This window comes from Parasteatoda tepidariorum, chromosome 8, assembly GCF_982258835.1.
Source record: "Parasteatoda tepidariorum strain Cologne lab strain chromosome 8, Ptep-v5.0, whole genome shotgun sequence".
Lineage (NCBI taxonomy): Eukaryota > Metazoa > Arthropoda > Arachnida > Araneae > Theridiidae > Parasteatoda > Parasteatoda tepidariorum.
The window spans coordinates 92,862,280-92,885,737 of NC_141762.1; the positions used below are offsets into that span (position 1 = coordinate 92,862,280).

Consider the following 23,458-nt stretch of genomic DNA (forward strand, 5'->3'; position numbering starts at 1 on the left):
ACAGGAAACTTTTTATAAAATGACATTTAATTTACATGGATGGAATAATATAATTACATCTATAAAAAGCTATATCTATAATACAAACAAACCAGTGACCAGCAAAAATATAATCTTTATTTTTACCTCTTCCGTTTTTCCACACCTTATGTATTACAGCAGTCACTTCTTCAAGTTTAAATACATACAATTTATTTCAATATGCACATTTTCTATTAATGCTGTTTTAAAATTAGTTTTCAAATTTTTCACAAATGCCATTTTGTGATAATACAATTTAATACTCAATTTATACAAGTTAATACTCATAATATTTTATTGAAATTCACAACATTTATAGAACTGTTTATGCTAAAAAATTCTTATTTTAATTTTAAAAACATTAGTATCAGGGGAGATTGTGAGCCCAACTCAAAAACCCTGAAAATGTCTTGAGCAAAATTATTAATGACACATCTTTAAAAATTAATGTCTTTATAAATTTAAATTATTGATATTTTCACCATGAAATTGTAAAATAATTATATGCAGTATAATTCAATTGAATAATTATGTATAAGTTTACTTTTATCTCAAATCATTTATTATTTTATCAGAAAAAATATTTACGATTGAATGAGGTGTTATTTTATAAAATGTACAAGAATTTTTATACATAAATGTGATTGATGATTTCTTAAAGCTTCTAAACCTTGGATTTCCGGAAACTTCCGGACTGGGGCTAGGGAAAAATCTAAATTTTTTCCGGAGCACAATCATCTCTGTATCATACTTTTAATAAAATAAATAAAAATTTAGTTTATACATTATTTCACTGTAATTTATACATTGGTCAAAATCTGAAAGTTAATATCAATATTTTGCATTTTCTCTTTTTTTTAAAGAGAGATTTTTTAAAAAAGAGAGCTTGCCAACATCAGGAAAAATTATTATCAATCTTTTGAAATTAGACCCAGACATTTCAAACGTTCAGGAAGCTTTCTTGTACAACTCACAGATTTACTTATAACAATGGGAATGTATTGCAAGCAAAATTCTTCCTAAATTCGCTCAAAGGTTTAAAGTGTAATATAAAACTGGAAAATTCAAATTTCTGTAATCAATAGCAATCAATTGCTGAGATATCAAGTAAATGGCCACATTTGTGAGCCAGATTGTTCCGAGATGAATCATTCCAGAACCTCCTTCAGTATAGCAGGAGCTGGAGACACTGAATATTCCACAGCTGCAACGGGTGTAAATGTAGGGAAAGCAGATTCTATGTCTAACAGAAGTGGACTTGGATTCCTAACAGTTTCAGGTTTCTTTTTCAGTTGAGTCTTAGACTTCTGTTCTTCAGCCATTTTCTCTGCAGGGAATGGCATAGGAACAATAGGCTGGGATTCATTTTCCAGGAATTGGACAAATAATGTAGTAAATGATTTCTGAAGAAGTAAAAAAATAAGGTTCTTTCAAACACAAAAAAATAGGGGGTAAAAACAGAAAATAATGTTGTTAAACTACAATGCTATCAATTAAACACTATCTTTAGAATAAAAACAGGATTAACATTGTGTTACATTGTAATTAGTATTAAAAAAAGTTATGCTGTTCTACATACAATTTACAATATTATAACCATTTATTCTTTGTATAATAATGATTACTTAGTAAATTTATTTTATTTTTAAGCTTGAAACTGAGTCATTATCTAAAAAACACTATCATTATCTAAAAGAGTTACTTAAAAAATACATTTATTTTTATAAATGTGCACAAAATTCTACTATCTAGGTTAATTCTTATTTAATTGATTTTAAATTAAAGTCAAAATCTCTAATTTAAAAATCGTAAAATAGAAATTTATTCTTCTTCAAACATAATTAAATGGAATTTCTGATTATATATTTAAAAATATTATTATTATTTACATTTTAAGTAAATAGAATTTTTTTTCCTCCACAAAATATATGGCACATATAATATGAAAAAAAAAAATAATGATATATAAATCAAATTAATGATAAACAAAATGTTTGACTAGTTTTAAATTCTTTTGTTCTTAGTAAGTTAAGTAATTCAAATAAAAAAAAGTTATTTGAAACTTGATCTTCTTCTAACTAATAAATTAAAACATGTTTAAAATCCTTTAGCATTAGCATTTTCTTGATTTGTTCAATTTTTATGCTTAACTTATACTTTAGCTTTAAAGTAACGCATCTTTAAAATTCTATAATAATTATTAACAATTATGAGGATGTTCAACTTTTTATTTGGATCAATTTTTGAAAATCAAACAGTTTTTAAAAAGATCGTAAGTGGTACTATTCAGGCTTAAAAAAATTTTTTAATTGTATTTAGCATGCATAGAGACAAATTCACAACAACAAAGGATATATAATTGAAAAAATAATAATAATCCAAGTTTCAAAACTGAGATAAATTATCTGATTCAAACTTTAGTGAATTCATTTCTCAATATAAAATATATAAATCACAAATTTTAAAATACAATGTATTGTCACTAATTTTATTAAAAGTTTAGTCTTGACAGAATCAGTTTGAAATTTTTTAAACGCAGAAGCACAATAAAGTTGATCTAATGTCCTCTCCACAAATTATCTGCATGAAATTTACATATTTTTAAAAGTTAAATTTTTTTATTAATTTCTAAGTTATAATAATTGATTTCATTTTACAAACGAATAAATGAATAAATTGAACGAGTTCAAAAATATTTTCTGACGTTTTGCAGAAGTTACATTGTACAGAGTTATAACCTATGCAAATATGTATACTTCAACGTATAACATATATAGAGAGCTTTCAATTAATTTCATTGATAAAATTTTCTGTCTTTTCAGATCTAAGAAAAATGCCAACAAAATTTCATACCACAAGTTTGCTAAAATTGCTTGAGTTTTGTTTCCTGAGAAATATAATTACTTTTATTTTAATAAACGACAAAATTTACTTTTAAATAAAAAATATGTTAAATATTACATTTTGTTATAAAAAAAATGGTGTAATTTAAAGGTATAATAAGTAAATTTTATAATACACAAGTATTAGAATCCTAGACAGAACAATGTTTTGCACAAAAACCAAAACAATTATATGCTCAATAGAAAACTAGAGTCATATTTCTCATGTAGATATAATATCTTACGTATGATTAAAATGCCAAAATAATAAGTACTGAAAATTTAATTTTTTAAACAAAATTTTACTGACTTAGCGAATAGAAGCAATACACAAATATGGTAAAATTTAAGAAACAGTTTGGAGAAAAAATATTGCAAAACAGAGTATTTGATACAAATTGACATTCCGATTTAAATAAATTTTAAAAAAGTAAACATACTGCAGTGAAAAATAAATAGTAGTATTAGATTACTTTGAATATCATTGAATAGCTAATAAATTTCATTGCAATTCCGGGTGGTTCAATTTTTACTTTCATTTAATCTAAGGTAGGTTATTTTTCGAGCTTGGGAGATTTTTTTACATTTTGGCTTAAAAAATCATTATCGCCTAACTTTCTTCTCCAAAATGAAATTCTCTGACAATTGGGTATTTGCACTTCAAGAAGAAGAAGACCTCTCATACCTACACATGCGACCTATGACGTCAGCACCAATCATCTTTATCAGCAAAATGAAGTAATTAAAGTTGAGCTAAGTTTCTCTCCATAACTTAGAATGTTAATTAACGATAAGTTAATTGAATACAGAGTTGTATCGCACTCCAAATTAATTGAAATATAATTCCTTTCTGTCTACTTCTTTTACTTAACTTAGATTTATTATTTATGTATTTAATTGTAACCATGATATATTTTTGTTATGCGTACCAGGCAACTTTGAGGCATTATTAGTTTGTTCCATATGTAGGGGTGATTGTGAGCCCAAGTCAAAATTCCGGAAAATTTCACGAGTTAAAAAAAAAAAAAGTAGAAAAAACAGTTTAAATTAAAAAAAAATTAAACAAGGCTTTTTCCATTTTTCTCAATATTTCTCAGTTTACTTAAAATCTATTTAAAATTTTACACATAACTATACCATTTACACATACCTATGATGACTTGGAGAAGTAATTAAAATTTACAAATAGGTCTTTCTTTCTTGAGTTTATGATTATAACAACTATTTACTGATAAAAAATTAATATTAATCATGAATATAAGCTCATAAAGTATCTCTCTGGCTCTCCCTTACAAACAAACAAAATAAACTGTGTTTTTAAGTTCCACCTTTGAAAATTTGATTTCCGGAAATTTCTGTGATCAATGATTTTTTGAAATGTCTGAACCTTCGATCTCCGGAAACTTCCGGATCACTGTCAGCGAAAATTCCGGAAATCCGGATTTTTCCGGAGCACAATCAGCCCTGCATATGGCTTCGCGCTGAAGTCTCTGTGTAAATATATAGTGAAAGAATTAAAATCTTAAAAAGAATGTGTCACTTAAGAGAATTGATAATTGGCGAGCTTGGCTTACTCAAAATAGAATAGAAATAACAGTTGCTAATGTAAACAAATGCCAAGTTTCAACAACCAATAAGGATCGAGATACCCACACTACGTCACTTGCAGGCATCCCATTACAGATTTTTGTAGCCCTGTGCAAATTTTACATATAAGTAGAAACATAAAATAATTTAACTTGTAAAAATATAGCCACACCACAATCAATAAATAAAAGTTCAAAATATTTTTTTTAAAATCCTCCATTGCACCAATATTAGCGTTTTCAATAAAAACTAGTGGTATTTTAAAATTTATCGGAAAATAAATAAATAGTTACCTCTTGCGGTTGTGGACTACTTTCAGCAGAGCTCAGAGATGGCAGCCGATTGAATATAGACGAAAAGATTCCTCCCTTACTATCTTGTCTTCTAGTTTGCCTACCCACTACTATACCAGCCTATACAAAAAGTATTAGGTAAATACAATGACAAAAGGCCTACAGTGCACATAAAAATGCAAGACACATTCTCAGAAATTTTTCATCTCATTACCAGATTTCCATGTTAAGTGAAACCTGACAAGTAGACCATGATTATTAAGAACTAAATTTTTTCTATACAGTAAAGAAGAGAAAAACCATTGTAACCAGAGCCCCAGTTTATCTTGTATGTCGACCACTAAAATAAGTCAAGTTTGTATATTGATTGCTATTCTAATCCATTCATAAATTGACCTGAAGTCAAAATAATTTGTTAGGAATTAAAGAAAAGAAAAAAGGAAATTTTTTTATTGTTATTTATTGCATTCAGTTTAGGAAACTAATGTGGTAATGTCTTTTTTTGTTTGTAATTAATATTTATTTTTAAATTGGTTTTTTTTTAAGACTACATTATCTAAAAAATACAATGGAATCTCTAGTACCAGAATTTCTTTCATCCAAATACCTTATTCATATAAAATTTTAATCTCTTGCTATTTCTTAATCTCTTGCTATAATTAATAGTGTGGGATACTCAATTGATCGCATTAGACTTCAACATCAATAATTACTAATTTAATTTAATTGCACATGTAATAATTTTTACTATAATATTATGGTATGGTATACAAAGTAGAGCTTCCAATTATTTCTAATGATCAGTGCTTTACTATAAATCAAACCCCCCCCCCTTTTTAGCATTTTAAAATGCAAATATTGTCATACAAATCGAATGGTACAGGCAAAATACACTGACAACACTTCAAATTAGGTTCAACTGTTTTAAGGGTAAACAAAAAGCTCAAAAATTGCAAATTCAATAATAAAATAAACTTTTAAAATCACTTTTTCCATCTCCTCCTGGTTAAAGTCTAGAACTCTAGCTAGAAGACGAATCACTTCAGATTTCTGATTGGGTGGAGTGGAAAAATAGCCCAAAACCAAACTTTTCATTACTATTCTGTAAATAAAAGGTTGTTTCAGACACAAAGAAAGTAAAGGACATACTCTGAGTAACTCTTGATCTAATGATGGGATTTTCCATATACTAGAACTCAATTCTAATGATTTAAAGGCCTAACCTTGATAAATACTGTAGATTAGGGGGGCACAACATGCAGCCCATCCACTGTCGATGCTCAGCCCACAGGAGCTTATGAATGAAATAAAAAAATTCCTTTAATTTGGTTTTTGTCCTAACATTATAAAAATTTCTATATTAAAATATTTCATTCAAATTTATGTTGCTCTATAAAATGCGTATGTTTTTTGCACTTTCATTCTGTTAGCTTTTTTTTTCTGCTTAGAATTTATATCCCTTCCAATATATATAATAAATTAATTATAATAAATAATTTATATATAATAATAATTTATATATAATAAATTAGTTATTGTGAAAATCAGAAATTTTTTTTTAAAAAAAAGTATCAGTTTTTTTAATTTGAAATAAATCCAAATAATTAAAAGTATTTAATTTTCTAAAAATATGTTAAGTTTCCTGCTAAAAATATTTAGTGCTTAGAATGCTAATGTTTACATAAAAATAATCATATGTGCTGCAAACATGTCTAAAAATGTGTGCTGTCCTTCCCTAATCTACCTGCTATATGCAAGTGGCGCTTCACTCAAAAAGGTTGTGTACATCTAGTGTAGATGATATCTTACGTTATGAAATCAGACTCAAAAGCTTGAATTATAGTGAAAAAGACAAAAATTGAAATTAAACATTAAGTGATCCAAATTTTTAACTGCTCTCCTGCATAAAATATTGGGAACCTATTTCCCAGCCCTATTCCTGGTATTTTGAGGGTCAAAAATCAGAATCTGCCAGGAAAAAGGTATATTTATTCAGGGAACATAAGCAACTACTAAATTTTTTTATTGGTACATGAAAATCCGATCATTATATCAAAAGTTATTCAGTGTTCACTTCGATTTTGCAAAGCACACAGTATATATATATATATATATATATGATCACTTATTGATAATATATGAAATTACTTACCTGTCTACTTTTCCTTCTGTATTGCTTCTTATGGAACTGATTTCTAGGGCAGTTGATTTTATCTTATTTTCAGTTTCCCATACTATGGATAAAAAGAAAATGCATGAGTGTTCAATTAATTTTAATAGACTTCAGATCAATAATGAAATTGTCAGGTTGCCTAACAAAGTTCTGTGTGAAATATTTATTAAATCATAATTTTGTTTCACAATCATTTTTCAGCATTAAGTAGTAGTTTCTCAGCATTAAAAAATTTTAAAAAACAATATATGAGCAATCAAATAAGCTGAATGCTTTGACACTACCATACTTTTACATTTTTATCTAAACCTTCTATAAAGGATATGATGCACAACTTAAAATAGATAAAAATACAAAGCTAGAAGATGAATAAAAAGAATAGTGCATCATACAATGAGGAACATTAAGAAATTTAATTAGGTCACTCATAAGTAAAAAATTAATTTAAAATAAAATAAATTACTAGAAACTTTCAGAGAATAATCAAGAGATTTTATCTTGAAAATATTTAATTAAGGTATTAAATCACGGGAAAAAAATGTTTTATCTTCACTGAACTCATTCAAAAACTTATTATAAAACAATAATCCTTTTATAAAATAAATATATGGTGAAAGAATACAGTGAAAATATATAATGAAAGAATTGAAATCTTTTAGAAAAAAATCTTTGTGAAAGAATTTAGAATCCGTCACTTAAGAGAAATGATACTTTATGGGGTTGGCTTACTCGAAATAGAATGGAAAAAACAGTTGCTAACGTAAACAATTATACCAAGTTTCAACAACCAATCACGATCGCGACACGCACACTACGTCACTCGCAGGTATCCCATTAAAAACGACCATTTAAAGGATGAACGTGGTGTGCAAAGTACATATCAAGTGTTGAAACCGAAGGTCATACTCATTCTACCACATTACATTTCAATTATTTTAAAACATGCGTAAGCATTTTGTTTTAAAACAGTCTAGACACATTTCTTGTATTAGCAGTTTTGTACTTTTACAATAAATTTGAAAAAATATTAATCTACTTTTATTCCCAAAAGTGTGTTTAACCTCTTAAAGTGGTATTTATAAACACTTAACAGTATTCTTTTAAGTTAAAAACAAAGGTGTGCATACATTCTCGTTTTAGAGTTGAAATTATTTCTTCCTTTGCATCCAATTGTTCACTTAGTCGAGAAGCAGCTTCTAAAGCTCTTGAACTTTCTTCCAGTTGCATCTACAATAAAAATGGCATTATTTATTTAAAAAGAAACGAAGTTCAGCATCCATACATTTTATTTTAAAAAATGAATAAATAAGTAAACATAATAATTTAAATACACAATAAGTTACTATTTCTTAATTATGATTTAACAATTATTAAATAAAACTGAAAAAGACCTTTAATAATGAATCTGTACAAGTCTTGATTATGGCTTTTATACAAAAGTTTAGACATAATACGGATAATCATAAAGTAAAAACAGATTGATTGATTGAACACATAAATGTGTTCAGTTTAAACTTCAACTTATCTATTTTTAAAATTGTTTCAACTATATTCTCAATGGCAAGAGAAAAAAAAATTATAATCTAAATCTTTGTCTAGAGCAATATCAAATCTAGCATACAAAGCTGCAAGCTTTGATTCTTCACATACCTTCAGAAAATTTTAAAATGATTCTTAAACTAAAATAATTTGAGATATCAATAATTTTCAAACAAAAAGTATAGAAACATAAATTACATTAAACATACATAAATGGCAATGAATCTGCTATTGTGAATCTAAAACTTTTAGATTTGAGCAAGTTTAGAATAAAACCTCATAAAAAGGTAAAATGACTTTTAGCATGTAATAATTAGCATAAATACTGAAAGAAAAACTAACACAATAAATTAAAACAACAGCAATGCAAATTATGTCTGATCGCAAAAACAAGGTTTGGAGGTAAATAACAATAATTTTGTTAGAAGAAAACATTTTTCTGTCATTTTAAAAGAAAAAGTTAAACTTTTATAATGGTAAAAAATATAATACAAATTAGTTTGTAACACTTTTGATAGTTGAATTTCTAAAGATTATGAGTGGGACAAAATTTAGTTTTATAAATTATTACTATTTCAAAATACTTCTCTAAATTCTCTTAGTTTTGATACTTATGATGCTAGTTTATTCAAGAACATAATAAATCAATAAATATAAATAATAATAAAAATCAAATAATTTTTTTGTTAAAAAATTATTATCAAAAAAAAAAACTTTATTTTCAAAAAATATTTTCTAAAGACATTGTTTTAAAAAAAAAAAGAAAAATTAGCACTATAATTTTAGGGAAAATTTCAAACAAAAAAAAATTACTCAATTCTTCGGAAATATTAGAATTGGAAAATTTCCTGCACCCTAGCTGGAACACTAGAGAGTGAATTAAGGTTTCATTAATGCCTACCTAATGAATAACAGAGCATTAAAGACTGCCTATTCTTCTATAGCTAATTTTTAACACTTGTCAAATAATATTGTACAGATTTTGTTCAACAAGTACATATTTAGAAAACAATTACCTGTTTCCTACTTTAACTAATATATAACCTGTGATAGAATTTTAAATTTTAACAATGAAAAATATTTTCTTATGCTTAAAATGGATAGTGAGATGCTATAAAACTATTTAAAATAAGTATCAGTAAATAAAGACAAATTCTATTGCTTATCATCATAATTTACAATTAGTATTTCAAAAACTTTAATTTCAGTGATATGCTAATTTTATTTAGATTAACACACATGATCCCAAAATGAATTTTCTTTCATCAAAAAAGTCTAAAATTGGATTGAATTTATAGTTAAATAACATAAAAGTCAGAATCAGCAATGTGTTAAATATAAACAATTCACTTACTCGAAATTGTGAAATTATAGTATGTGATGTAAACAAAGCATGGCGCAAAAAAAAAAAAACATAGAAAATGTAGAGAAGAAATAGAAATATAAGTAGAATACCTCGAAGTTTGGGGATACATGATCAACTAAAGGGTTAAATTGAATAAAGAGCTAGAATATTGTGAGGAGGAAGGAAAAAAGAAGAACGATAACTAGAACGTGGAATACGCACTTACTTAAAAGTAAATTGAGCAGTCTATACAGCAAAAAGATTTAACACTAAAAACTAGAAATCCACCTGATGGAATGAGGAGGTATACATAAATGCAGAAAAAATATAAAACAGTTATTAAAAAAAAATTAACAGTTAAAAAAATTTTATTGCAAAAAGAAAAAATTAAAAATGGTTACATATTATACTAAAATAAAAAATATATTAACATTAAACACCTTTTTAATTTGCAACTGTTTTTCTAACTGCTGGTTCGCTTCTTTCTGACTTTGAAGAAGAGTTTGCCACTTGTTATCAACCTCTTTGATTTTTCTTTCATTGCCTATTAAGAGAAAAAAAAATGCTAAGTTTAGATACATTGTTTTTGCATTAATAATTTGCAAGAAATAATTATAATTACACTATGCATCAACTTGTCAATTTTTAAAAAAAAATTAAACAGCAATATCTTGTTCACTAAATAAATTCAGATACGGTTAGTTTTAGTTTAAATGAAATATTAGGGCAATTTTACTACCTTCAGTTGGTTTCGAACAGTTAGCTTTTGATTTCCAGCATAAGAGCCAAAAATTTGCTATGCTGTGACAATCATTTGGCGAATACAGAAACAGGATTTAAATTATTTACTACCCTATTTTATACTTCAGATATCACAGCATAAATACAAGTGATTATAGAATTCAGGGGTCTGTCCAAGCCAAATTTACTACCGTTACTACCTTCACAAATTCAACTTTAGGGAAAATGGTAGTTTCACAAAATACTTTTTCTTAAAATTTTATTTTCTGTCTCGTAAGAAACGATAAATTTGTATTTTTATCATAATTTTGTGTTGCTTTTTTAATATAATTTTTAATTTTCACAAATTATGTCTAAATTTTCACAAAGTAGGTACCTATTAGAAAAACCTAGACAGACCACTGGAATTAAAAATGTTCTACTTTGAGTCAAATGTTAGTTCAATTTTACTTTCAATTGCAACAATACATCAATTTTCAGGCATTATAGAATAGAATTAAAATATTTTATCAATCTCTTTCTTACTGTAGGGATGCAAACTAATTAATAAAATAAATTAAAAACAGTCAAAGACAAATTTCAAGAAAACAAAGAAAACATCTCTGATACACAGTTGGGCATTAAAATTGAAACACCATGAAAGGGACAAGTCAGATACATAAAATTTGCAAGAAAACTCAAACATGATGTGATCAAACAGCACATTCAGGCAAAGCAGGCAGCAGAAGCAACACTGGCAAGGCGTACAGAAGAGGTTTGAAAGTAGTTTTATAAAGTAGTGACATTTATAAATAGCTCTTATAGTGTATGTGTCAAATCAGTAAATATGTATTCTATTAATAGACATTTTTTTTAAAATTGAATATAAAGAAACATAGGACTATATTTTTTTCCTAGCAATATAGAAAAATGTGGGATTTTAAAATTAAATATAAAGAATAGATAGCATGACAGCATCTTTTATTCGCCCTGAGTATTTGTATGAGGAACTAATGAAAAATCATAAATATTTAAATTCAGATTAATCTTTCAAAAAGCAAGTATTTAACAAAAACTTACATGATGTTCATTAAATAGTCATTTAAATAAAAGTACAACAAAAACACTTCTATAGTACCACTTACTTTTTTGCATTTGTTCAAGTACTAACTGTAATTTATTCACAGATGTAGAGTGTTGCAACACTTTATCCTCTAAAGAAGATATCTGAGCCAGAGTTTCATCTCGCTGAGTAGCTACCATCGAAAGTTGCTCTTGGAGACTTGCTATTTGAATGCTAGCTCGTTGGCTAAAAAGAAAAAAACAAAGATTTTCATTTACATTATGCCCTTAAAGGTCAAATAAGAAAATGTTATATGGGTCACAAAGACCAAATTAGATAAGGTGAGCTAGACAAACAGTCTAAGAAGCAGATATCTTTTAAAGAAATGCTCTTACTAAAGTAATAAAAAGTTATCTAAAAAATTAATATTTTATAATGATATAAATGTTTGAGGTACTAGTTGATCCAAATTGAATGGAAAAAAAAACGTAAGGAAGAAAAGCTTATTTTTTTAAGCAGTTGTTGAAATTATTAAACATTTTAAATTAAAAAATAATTTTGTATACAATTATTTAAATTAATAATAATTATATTTATAATTATAATAATATTATATTTAATATAATTTTGCATACAGAAGATATATAGACTAAAAATGTCATTTAAAAAAACTGCAGCTGGGAAGGAAGAAACCAATTACAGGTTTAGAATCAGCACCGTAAAAATAACAAAGATCTGTTAAAAAAATCTCATTCAAAAGAAAATAATTTTTTTTTAATTCCCTAGTATTATTTGAGTTATTGATTGAATCTCTTATTTATTCAAGAAACATTAATTTTATGTGTAAATTGGATCTCTAGTGTTATTCCAGAAATTATTTTCGTATAAGGTTGTCGAGAAAATTTTTTTATTTGAGTCTTTCCAAACTTCCAAAGGTAGAACACAAAATTTCAGTAATATTACACGAATTAGCAACAACAAAAAAAATCACCTACTTAGTATCAACAACTGCGGAGCTATTTATATCAGCTCTTCTATTCACTTCAAATAAGTCCTCTTTCAATTTCTTTTCTCTTTCTTCTGCTTTCAGAGCTTCATTTGTATAATTCTCTTCAACCTAACACAATTATTTGCGTAATATTTATACAATTATTCATTCCTTTGGAAATATAAAAGGTTCAAAAACTTAAAAATATATGCTATGACATATTCAAACTTATTAATACATAGTCTAGTTCTCAAACAAAATTGTAGCAGATCCTAATATGCAGACTAAATTTACAGATACCAGCAAACAAAATGCTACAAAATTTGGAAGATAGCAATTTTTGAATGAAAAAATACTAAATAGGAGATATACTTTTTTACAGGTTTATAAACTTGCTATTCTTCAGAAGAAGTATCTTGACTTCTTTGGATATAATTTGATAGCTAGTGCAATTAATATCATTTACGATACACTTTCTTATGAATTCATCAGTAAATATTAATATTAGTTTTTAAACCAAACAGTTAAAATCAGTGTAAATGTTTGAATCTGATAAGCTATTCATTTAAAAACACTGAACTTTATGAGTGAATGTGTTTTAAGTGTGACATTTTCGGGTAAATACAAAACCCTTATTCACTTATCAGAATAACATAATAACTTAAATGTATTCAAAACCGGAAAGTCATAGGGACAAATAAGGAGGAAAATTTTACTTTCCCATAATTCTGTAATTAATACTAAAACATGTAGAAATTAAAATGTAGAATCTTTTTGGTAATAATTAGCTTGATAAAAACTAGTTATATTTTTTTATTTTTATATTACTCTTAAATTGAGTATAAATACTGTATTTTTAAAATTATTAATGCTTGACCCAAACATGGTATCTTAAGGACCAACATGCATTCTTGCTCGAAAAGAAGAATCTGGAAGGTAAATGTTTTAAAATACTACTCTTCTATTTAATATGAACTGAACTCATGAGTCATAATAATCCATACTGAGCCATGACGGCTCAGAGGATAGAGCATTTGCCTTCTAATGAGTTAACCCAGGTGCGAATCCTGGCAATGGCTGGTCAATACAAATTCCGCATATACTTCTCCTAATACTTGATCCGGGAGTTACCTTGTCTTCTGAATTGGGTTCAAAATGACAAAGCTATGGAGTTGAACATTAGTCGTAAACCCAAAAAATTGGGTTGGCTGTTCAACGACAGTTATAAAATAAATTAATCTATTTTATAAATTATGTCTAGTAATTTTTTTTATAAACTAAAGATATGTATATAGTATGCTTTTGGATCATGAGATTAGTAATTGCTTAAGAAAAAATCTCCAACCAGTTCTCTAGTACATACAGAAAAGTATTCTTTTTTAATAATGAAAGACCTAAATTATTGCATTTAACCTTTTGCTTATGGCTGGTAACCGACCTGAATGATAGGCATTGCCCTATTAAGCTCCACCAGCAAAGGGTAAATAATTACATATATGTCAATTCTGCAGTGAATACATTTGGAATGCATTTAAAAAAATAATAAATAAATTTGCAAATAAAAACTGGTTGATAAATAAAAATAACTAAATATATTTCATAAGCAGGTTTGTTTCTGTTAGAAAAAAATATTTTAACTCAGAAATAACTACCTCTAAAAGATGTTGACGAAGACGAGATAACTGACTCTCCAAATGAATTTCATTGCTTTTTAATCTCTGAATCTGAAAAATAAAAAATATTACTAATTATACCAAACTGAGAAAACAAGAGCTTAAAAAAAATGGATTAAAATTTTACAAAAAAAAAATATGGGAAACTGAATAATAATAATTAGAGAAATAATGCTCAAAACCAAAGTCAATCAGAGACTCCTTAGCCACAGTATCTGTGAATTACATTATCTATTTCAGTAGAACATTGAGGGATGATACATGATGAGAAAAACCTCTATGCTGCATAGCTCTCTCCGAAAATATTTGCCTCGACTTTTGTTGATCCTTGAAGCCAAAATAGAGATTCAACAAATTCTCAGTTCAATGAGGTACACAATAGGCTTAGCTTGTTTTTTTAAGTGATTGGAACTAGGGATGTAACGAATAGTGATTTGGTGGAATACTGAATATTCGTCCCAAAAAAATCGGCCGGATCAATCAGAGACTCCTTAGCCACAGTATCTGTGAATTACATTATCTATTTCAGTTGAACATTGAGGGATGATACATGATGAGAAAAACCTCTATGCTGCATTGCTCTCTCCGGAAATATTTGCCTCGACTTTTGTTGATCCTTGAAGCCAGAAAAGAGATTCAAAAGATTCTCAGTTCAATGAGGTACACAATAGGCTCTGCTTGTTTTTTTATGTGATTGGAACTAGGGATGTAACTAATAGTAATTTGGTCGAATACTGAATATTCGTCCAAAAAAATTGGCTGGATAACAACATTTTTTAATCATTAATAAATAATTTTTTTTTTTTATCTAGAAATAAGTTTAGTCATTATTGGAAATGACTGATCCAGCAGGAAAAAGAAACCTGTTTTTTTTCCCCTAAGAAATTGGATAAAATAAAAGAAACTAAAAATGACAGATTTAATTGTTAAGTATTAAGCATCATAAGAATGGTTTAGGAACAATTCATTAGCTATAATTGAATAGCAGTTTATGAATGTCAATTATAATTATAATATAGCTTAGAAACGAATATCTTAATCAAAATAGACTGCAATTATAAACTGCTGAAAAAATTTTTCAATAATTGATCATTCTTATTTAGAAAGAGTTTCTTCCACTAAAAATTTAAAAATAAACCATTTCAACAAAGGTAATTTCTTCCCAGATTATTTCAACTGCAGTAGAAATTTGCTATTCTTGGTCAAAAGTCTTGAGACTTTTTCTCTATATTCACAGAGTAAGCATCAATTCACAAAATAAAATAAGTTAATATTCATTTGTGTGTCTTTATCACATTCTGGGTACTTACAGATACAAAATTTAATATGAACGTAAATGACATCTCAAAACCCAGTTTTCGAATTGCTGATTTAAAAATTTTAGTTATTTTTAGTTATAATTTATGAATTTTTGAAACATAGCTGCAATCTGCAAATTTATCTAGCTTGTTTTCAGACCTAGTATAAATGGCGTGTGGCTTCCATATATTACTTGTTATTGGGGTAAAAACTTTAAAAAATTTTAAATGAGTATCGATTTAGAAGAAAAAAAAAGAATTAGATCTATAAAAAGTAAAAAAAATAAATTTTTAAAAGTCAAAACAACAAATGATACTGAAGGTGAAAAAAATCAAAAAGCGACAAAGTAAGCTATGATAATAATTTGGTACCTCATTTTTAAGAGACTGAGTTTCTTGCTTGCTTTGATTCAAAGCCAAAAGAGATTCATCTCTTTCACGTCTAAATTTCTGAGCTTCACTAAACATTGTCTCACTTTCGGCTAGAATCTGGTTGACATCAGCAGAACTAGAAGAAGAGTCACTACTAATGTACTGCGATAAGGAGGATATCTTTTCAGTCATTGACTGAATCGAAAACTCTTTCTCCTTCACACTCATGTTCAATCGTTCATTCATGTCCTTCAGCAGCTCCAGCTCCGAAGTCCGATCCTGCAATCTCTGCTCCAGAGAGACCTTTTCTTTCTGAACCTGATCGAGGGAAAGATTTTCGCTTTTTAGCCTCTCAGTCAAGTTGGAAATTTTTTCGTGGAGATCTCCGCTCATTTGAACCTGCTGCCCAGACTCCAATTTCAGCTTTTTGACTTGCTGGGAAAGATCATGGATCATACAATCTTTTTCTTGGATTAGATGATCTTTTTCAACATTCCCGCAAGTGAGTTTTTCGAGTTTGCAGTCCTTCTCGTGCAATTCTTCTTTCGTAATTTGAATGACATCATTTGCATTCACACTATTTAAAAGATCAGTGTGTTTCGTTTTGACATCCATCAACTCCTGTTCTAATTCACTGACACGCTGTTTCAGCCTGACAAGCTCATTCTGAGTATTGATCAAAGACTTTTGCTTTTCCTCATATTGTTGAACAACTGAAGTATGGCTTTGATCTAAGGCATCAAATTTTTCCTTCAGCTCAGTAAGTGCTCCATTCAATTTCTTTACTTCACCCTTATGCTCCCGCCATTCCTTATCTTTGGTGTTGTAACTTAGCATAATCTTATCACGTTCTGCTTTATATTTGCTCAATTCTTTTGAGAGACTCATTTTCTCATCCGCCAGTGCCTGCAATTGTTCTGGTATTGCGGCGTCATTCTGAATTAAAGTAGTGAGAGACGAGTTCTTTTGTGTTAGAGAGTCTATCTCTAAATCTTTATCTTTAATTATAGTACTCAGTTTTTTAATGGCTTCTTTTGTAAGCTCTGGGTCAGAGTTCTCCCCGTTTGATTGCTTCAATTCAAATATATCCTGTTGAAGTTTCATCAAAGCTTGCTTTTCAGAAGAAACTATGTTGGTCAGTTTGTGAACTTCAGCTTTGAGACTACTACATTCTTGAGTCTTTTCATTCAGGACACACAAAAGCCTTCCTTTTTCGAGTTCCGAAGTTTTTAACCTGGTTTGCAAAAGTGTCATTTCGGTTTCAGAAATTGAAGACTTTTGAATCTCTTCAACTTTTAACGGTTGAATAGTAGTTTTTTGGATGGGCATTTTATCTAATTCAATGGAAACTTCACTACTATCTTTTCTCAGCTTTAAGCTATGAATAGTTTCTCCTAATGATTTAATTTCATCTTTCAATGAATCAATTTTAGTTTGCTGTTCAGAAACAGTAAAGGCACTAGCTTCCAACTCTCGATTCAAATTCTTTATAGTTAAAGCATTACCTTCTTGGAGAGCACAATAGTCATGCTTTAACTGTTCAATAGTTCTCTGAGCACTAAGAAGCTCATTGCTGGAATTTTCGAATGTATTGTCTGTCTGAGTCTTGATGTGACTAGTCTCTTTATTTAAACGTGACTGTAACTGATCAACTTTTTCTTGGATGAGATGTTTCTCCTCCTCCAAAAATAAATTTTTAGATTCAAGTTGAGCTATCAGCGATTCTTTTTTAAGTAAAGAATCTACTTCTTCACCAAAATTTGAATCTGTTTGTATATAGTTTGATACAGAGGGTTTGATTATCTCAGCTTGACTAGATTTAGAGTTCTCACAAATCTGTGCAGTAGTTTGGAGATTGAATGCAACAGTTTGAGCTTCGGAATCAACTCTCTCTAACTTTATTTGTTGGTTATTAGCCTCACAAGAGCTGTTCTTACTATTATTTGATTTTACAGAATTTTCTGCATTGGAGACTAAAGCAAGCTTTTCTTTTAAATTACTGTTTTCAAAAACTAGTGAATTGAAAATAGAGCAAATTTCGTCCACAACAGAGTACAAAGATTGACTGTGCAAAGCTTCTAAGAAACTGATGTAAGTATCTATCTTGTTTACGGAAGTATTTAAGCTTGCGTTGTTGAGTACGATCAAATCCTTTTGTTTCTCGAGCCAATCCACTTGCTTCTTGAACTTTTCATCTTCACTACAATCTGAAACAGACTGCAAAATGGATATCAAGTTTATGTTCTCCCTTAACAGTTCAGTGGAATGACTTTCACAAACATTGGCATTTAAGTTATCTGATATATCAGAGTTTCCATAGGAAAACTGGAAATCACCTTTGGCAGATTCAAGTTGTTTGTGTTTCTCAGCGTCAAGCTTTTTCTTGAGATCATTGTTTTCAGAAACAACTTGACTTTTTTGAAGTAAAACAGCTTCAAGTGCTTCCTATAAATGAAAAAAAAATGTCAATTAGCTTTATTACACAAACCTAATAGGAATGTTAATTTCTTACAGAAAATTCTTTGCTTAGATAAATTCATAAAACTAAGTATTAATTTCAAAATTCTAGGATTTTAATGATCCTAGGAGAAAAAATCTTGTCAAATGGTAATTATAATGGTAAAATAGATTGCAGAATGGAAAAATTAATTCACTTTTATTATACTTTACGATCAATTTAGTTGCAATTTATAGATATAATTAATAAATAAGATAAAATATATCTCACTAAATTTGTGGCATCAAAGTAATTTTTAAAATCTAAAATTTAACATTTTCATAAACTTTTTTTACAAATGCTATTTTGACATTTAGCATACAAAAACAAGAATTACAAGAAAAAGCAATCTTACGTTTGTGTATTGTCAGCATGTATAAAAAAATTTTTGTAAAAGCTAAATTAAGAATTTTCATACATTTTAAATATTTATTTAAAATGTATCAGAAAAAAAAATTAATAATATATTTTTTGTTCTCACAATTTGAAACCTATTAAAATTCAAAATAAATGCTTGCCTAAAAAATGTTTTAAAAAGGTACTCAAATGGTTAAAAAAAAAATAAACAGTAAATATATGGCATAAGATTTTTCTTTCTATTTAACAAAAGAACTTCTATTTTAGAGCCCATTTAAAAAAGAAAAAAGATTTTGATATTTCCTATCAAGAAACAAACTATCTAGAAACAAACTAGACAAACACTAACATAAAAATAGTTTGATAATTCAAAGACAGCTTTTGAAAGTCAAAAATGGCCCTTATTATTTACCTCATACCCCTACTTATAACCCTTTAGCCTCAAAACCATAATACTATATGGTGCTCTAGACAGCAGATAAAAGGAGTTCGCTCATAAAACAGGCATTAGACAATGACATAAGAGAAAAAATAATTAATAATACATATAAATAATGCATCCGCTGCAAATCAAATTTTTAAAAATAAAAAATCTAAATTGCGTGAATAAAACTAAAACAATTTGCATGCAAATAATTATCAGACTAATTTGAAAGAAATAATTGCCTACTAAACCTGATGCTGCCTATCAAGCTCTTCAATATTACTTTCAAGGTATTCTTTTTCGGACAGAAGGTTATTTATTTTCTCATCTTTCTCTCTGCACAACTCAAGAAGCTCTTTATAGGTTGGAGCATTAGTGGCATTGGGTGACTCTGAAAGTGGAAAAAAAAAGGGATTTTGAAGCTATTTTCGTTTTTAAAACATCAATATACAGTGAACCCTCTCGGGAGCAACCACTCTCTGTTCCACAATAAAATGGTCATTGATGGAGGTAGGTCATTTTTATAGGTCAAATCCACTGCCTTCAAAATTGTTGTTGAAGGCACATGATTTAGTCAGTGCCATTTGTTGGCGTCATGAAGAGACGGATCGGTTAATAAAATTTAGTGTTTATGAAAATGATCCCAACTGATATAATTATGTGTTAAAACAAATTTACCAATTAATAAAGCTATTTTAAATAAATAAACAATTACATTTTTTGTTTAAGTTTCCATTTAAATCAAAAAAAGTAGCTTTAACAGTCGAGGTTTGTTTATTTGTTGTATTCTTTTCATTCCACAGCATTATAGTATGTACTTGTAAGCAAAGTTTATTTAGCATAATTTTTTTAAATCAATGTGTGACATTAGGTCACAGCCTAATTTTCTAAATATCCTGTTTTTTTAATCAATAATACTAACTCTTTCGACTTAAGTTATAATTTTGTAATACCTTTTTTTATTTCATCATCTTTCTTTAGCCCCTTAAGCGGTAGCGCAATTTGGACATTCTCCCCCTAAAATTCCTTACCAGCTCCTTGAAGAGCCCCTTTCTTTCGAGAACATTCCACCCTTTTTTTTCTGAGAATTCGCACTGGTTGTCGGCATCTTTCATCTCCGCGTGTATGTTGTGTTTCTCAACCGTAACTTTTAACGTATAATCAATTTTTCGTCTCAACTCGTGATTTTTAGATAATTTAACTTTAACTTGCACAACATGCACTACAACTTCAACTTTAAGTTTTTGTATCTTATAAAAAGGAAGAGCGCGAAAGACGAGATGCTTTTCGATAATTTGATGTCAAATAATTTGCTGCCCTCCGCTTAACGGAGTTTTGATATTTTTTGCTCCCACCTCCCTAAGGTGGAGAAGCTTTTTGGAAGAATGGCTTCCTTGCGCCATCTTTATTTGTTGTTTTGTTCTCTGTAACTAACTCATCTACCGCCATGTTGCAAATCTGCTGTCCTTTTCATTGTCTCGGATTAATGTCTACTAAAGAATTTTCCTGATAAATCTCCAGCTTTTAAGATGATCCGCTGACTAGCCTCTGCCAGTGATGGAAATCCTTCACAGTCATTTTCTAACTTCATGATCGGGATATCTCCTGCTTGTTAATTTCTTCAAAAAAATCTCCTGTTCCAGTTATCACTAGTTACCACATTTTTAGGATGTGCCATTGATGATTCCTTACATGATGTGCCTCAATATGATGATTTTTAACATGTTCTTATCCAATAAAACAACAAAGATTTTTTTCAAAAAAAGAACTGGACTAATTCATTTTCACTAGCCAAAGTTTTTCTGTTTGTTTCATCCTAGACTCAGGGAGCTTCTATGGAGAAGAAGGTATGTTTTTTTTTTAATATACTTGTTATCTTCTGGAACTTGTTTTTTGAAGAAGAAAAATTACTATTCCTCATGGGTTATAAAAGTTTTTCGCGACACCACTTCCAAAAAATGTACTAACTATATGTTTCACCCGGCCATTAATTTTTTTAGTTTTTTTTCTTTCTAAATTGTTATCATTTTTGCAACTTTTCATTTTTATTCTATACCCAACCGTAACAGGGCACAATGTTTTGTTTCTGTTAATCAGTAATTAGACATGTGATTGCAAAAAGAAAAAATTATCTAAATTTTTTAGAAATTTTCAAATGAAACAATTTTTTCTTAATGGGTACTTTTTTAAAAATTATTTTCTTTCATTTTTACACATAGAAGATAAAGGAAAATGTATAAAACTTACAGACTGGAAAAAAAAGGATAGAATACTTTTCTTTTTCTTCCAATCAATCAGCTGCAAATTTAAGCCTTTCAACATATTAGCAACAGCAACCTTAGACAATATATTCTTATTAAAGAGGGATAGTTTTACTCTTTGCTGCTTAAAAAATAATGGTACCTAAAAACTAGGTAACATTTAGAAGCAAATAGTTTTTTTTAATTCTAGTGGTTTGTAACATTTTTGGATTAAGTGTTGCCAGACAAGGAACTTTACACGGAGCGAGTTTAGATTATAAAAATGTTTTCAAAAATTTAATCCTAGAAGCATATTTTAGTATGAAATGTAGGTATAGATTAGTATGATATGCACAAGTGCTATAGCATTGCAACAATAATGAAAATAGAGTTCTAACAAATATTTCAGCACTAACTGAACTAATCACGTCAATCAGTAGGTTGAAAGATTAATGCATTATGACATTTCGAAACTATTCGTGCTTAGTAATTATAAAACAAGCGCAAAAATTGATAGTTTCAATGCACTATCGCACGAGTTATACAAGCATCAATATTGTGCAGAAATATAAGATAAACACAAAGATATCAGCTAAATAAATTAAATATATACGTAAATTTTCTAATTCAAAAGTTTTGTTATGTTTGACGCTGACATATTAGCGTACCTCTTTGGTCAGGTTCATCAATTAATATTTCCTTCGTAATATCTGTTATTTTTTCGGTAAAAGAGCTCAATTGTTCCCCAAACCAAGACATTATTTACACAAGATTAATATGCTAAGGCCATATTTATTTATATTTTCACACGTGACACACCTGCAAACACAGACGACACACAAAAAAAAAACAATGAACAATGTTGCCAACAGTTTAAAATTTATAATGATCATTCCTTAGTTCTTGTTTCGATTTCATTTTATTAGTTCAGACTGGTACTGAGGCAACGTTTTTCGCTCCCCAGCAGGCGAATTCGTATTCGCGAACGCAACGACCTATAGAAGGCGTTGTTTTTTAAGACGAATAGCTGTAAGAAGAACAACACGTTCAGTTGCACTAGGAATTTCTTCAGTGAAGTAGTATGGTTACGTCCCTTTTTTTATTGTAGCTTATTAAATTAGAAGAAAAAATTCATATTCCTTCTTATGCAAATGACAAAATAAAATATAGATGTCGAAATAAAATAAAATCTATTTTTTTAAAGAAGGAAATATGTGAAACACATCGGAAAAATATTTGTAAATAAAAAAAAACAAATAATATTATGTATCTGTATTCTTATAAGAGAGAAATCTTAATTCTCGAGAAATTACTCTACTAAATTTAATGATCTAATATGAATAGTCTATTTAAACTTTACGACTCATAATTTTCTGAATCAAGTAACTTCAAACATTAAGGTATGTAAAGTTTACCGAAACATATAATCTTATGTAATTTGATTGATTAAGTGTAAGGTTTAGGGACCAAATAAGAACAAATGAAAATTTTCATTTTGCGTGGATTTTCTTTCTTTTAGGCTGTTGCTTGGCTGACCGCTTTTTTAATAAATAGAGGCATTTGATTGGTCGATTACATCATCGTTTTTATCGTTATCGCTTAATCGTTTTGTCAGGTTTACTAGAATGGCGCTTTTAGCATTTTTGCTTGGCAGAATTTTAATAACGCGCATGCTCAGTTTGATAATTTATTTAAACCAATCGAAGTACTTCGTAGACAATGAATATAGATGCTTGTATCCTCTCCTTTGCTTGCGTATACTCAAACAAAGACATAAAGATGGAAAGATCAATCACTGTACCAAACAGATGTCAGGGTGAACGAAACATTGGACACATCACCGGTCTCTATTTTTTTTATTTGATTTTCATAAATTGTTATGATAAATAATAACATTCTGTCTCTGTGCCAGAAAAATCTGAACAAATTTTTTTTAAAGATTTATAATTTGTAAATTTTAAATGAAAAAATTAATGTATTTTAAAA

The 23,458-nt window shown here is 28.4% G+C and overlaps 1 protein-coding gene across 1 annotated transcript; it reads right to left on the minus strand.

Annotated features, from left to right (window-relative positions):
- Positions 1–95: 95 nt before the first annotated feature.
- LOC107440679 (thyroid receptor-interacting protein 11) lies at positions 96–22,385 on the minus strand. The gene is made up of 12 exons (XM_087169408.1): positions 22,141–22,385; positions 19,484–19,623; positions 15,955–18,399; positions 14,264–14,335; positions 12,619–12,740; positions 11,706–11,869; positions 10,281–10,384; positions 8,084–8,183; positions 6,936–7,017; positions 5,771–5,885; positions 4,784–4,903; positions 96–1,424 (listed from the first exon to the last, which is right to left on the minus strand). The coding sequence occupies exons 1-12, from the start codon at positions 22,229–22,231 to the stop codon at positions 1,170–1,172; spliced, it is 3,810 nt and encodes a 1,269-aa protein (XP_087025534.1). The 5' UTR covers positions 22,232–22,385; the 3' UTR covers positions 96–1,169.
- Positions 22,386–23,458: the final 1,073 nt, after the last annotated feature.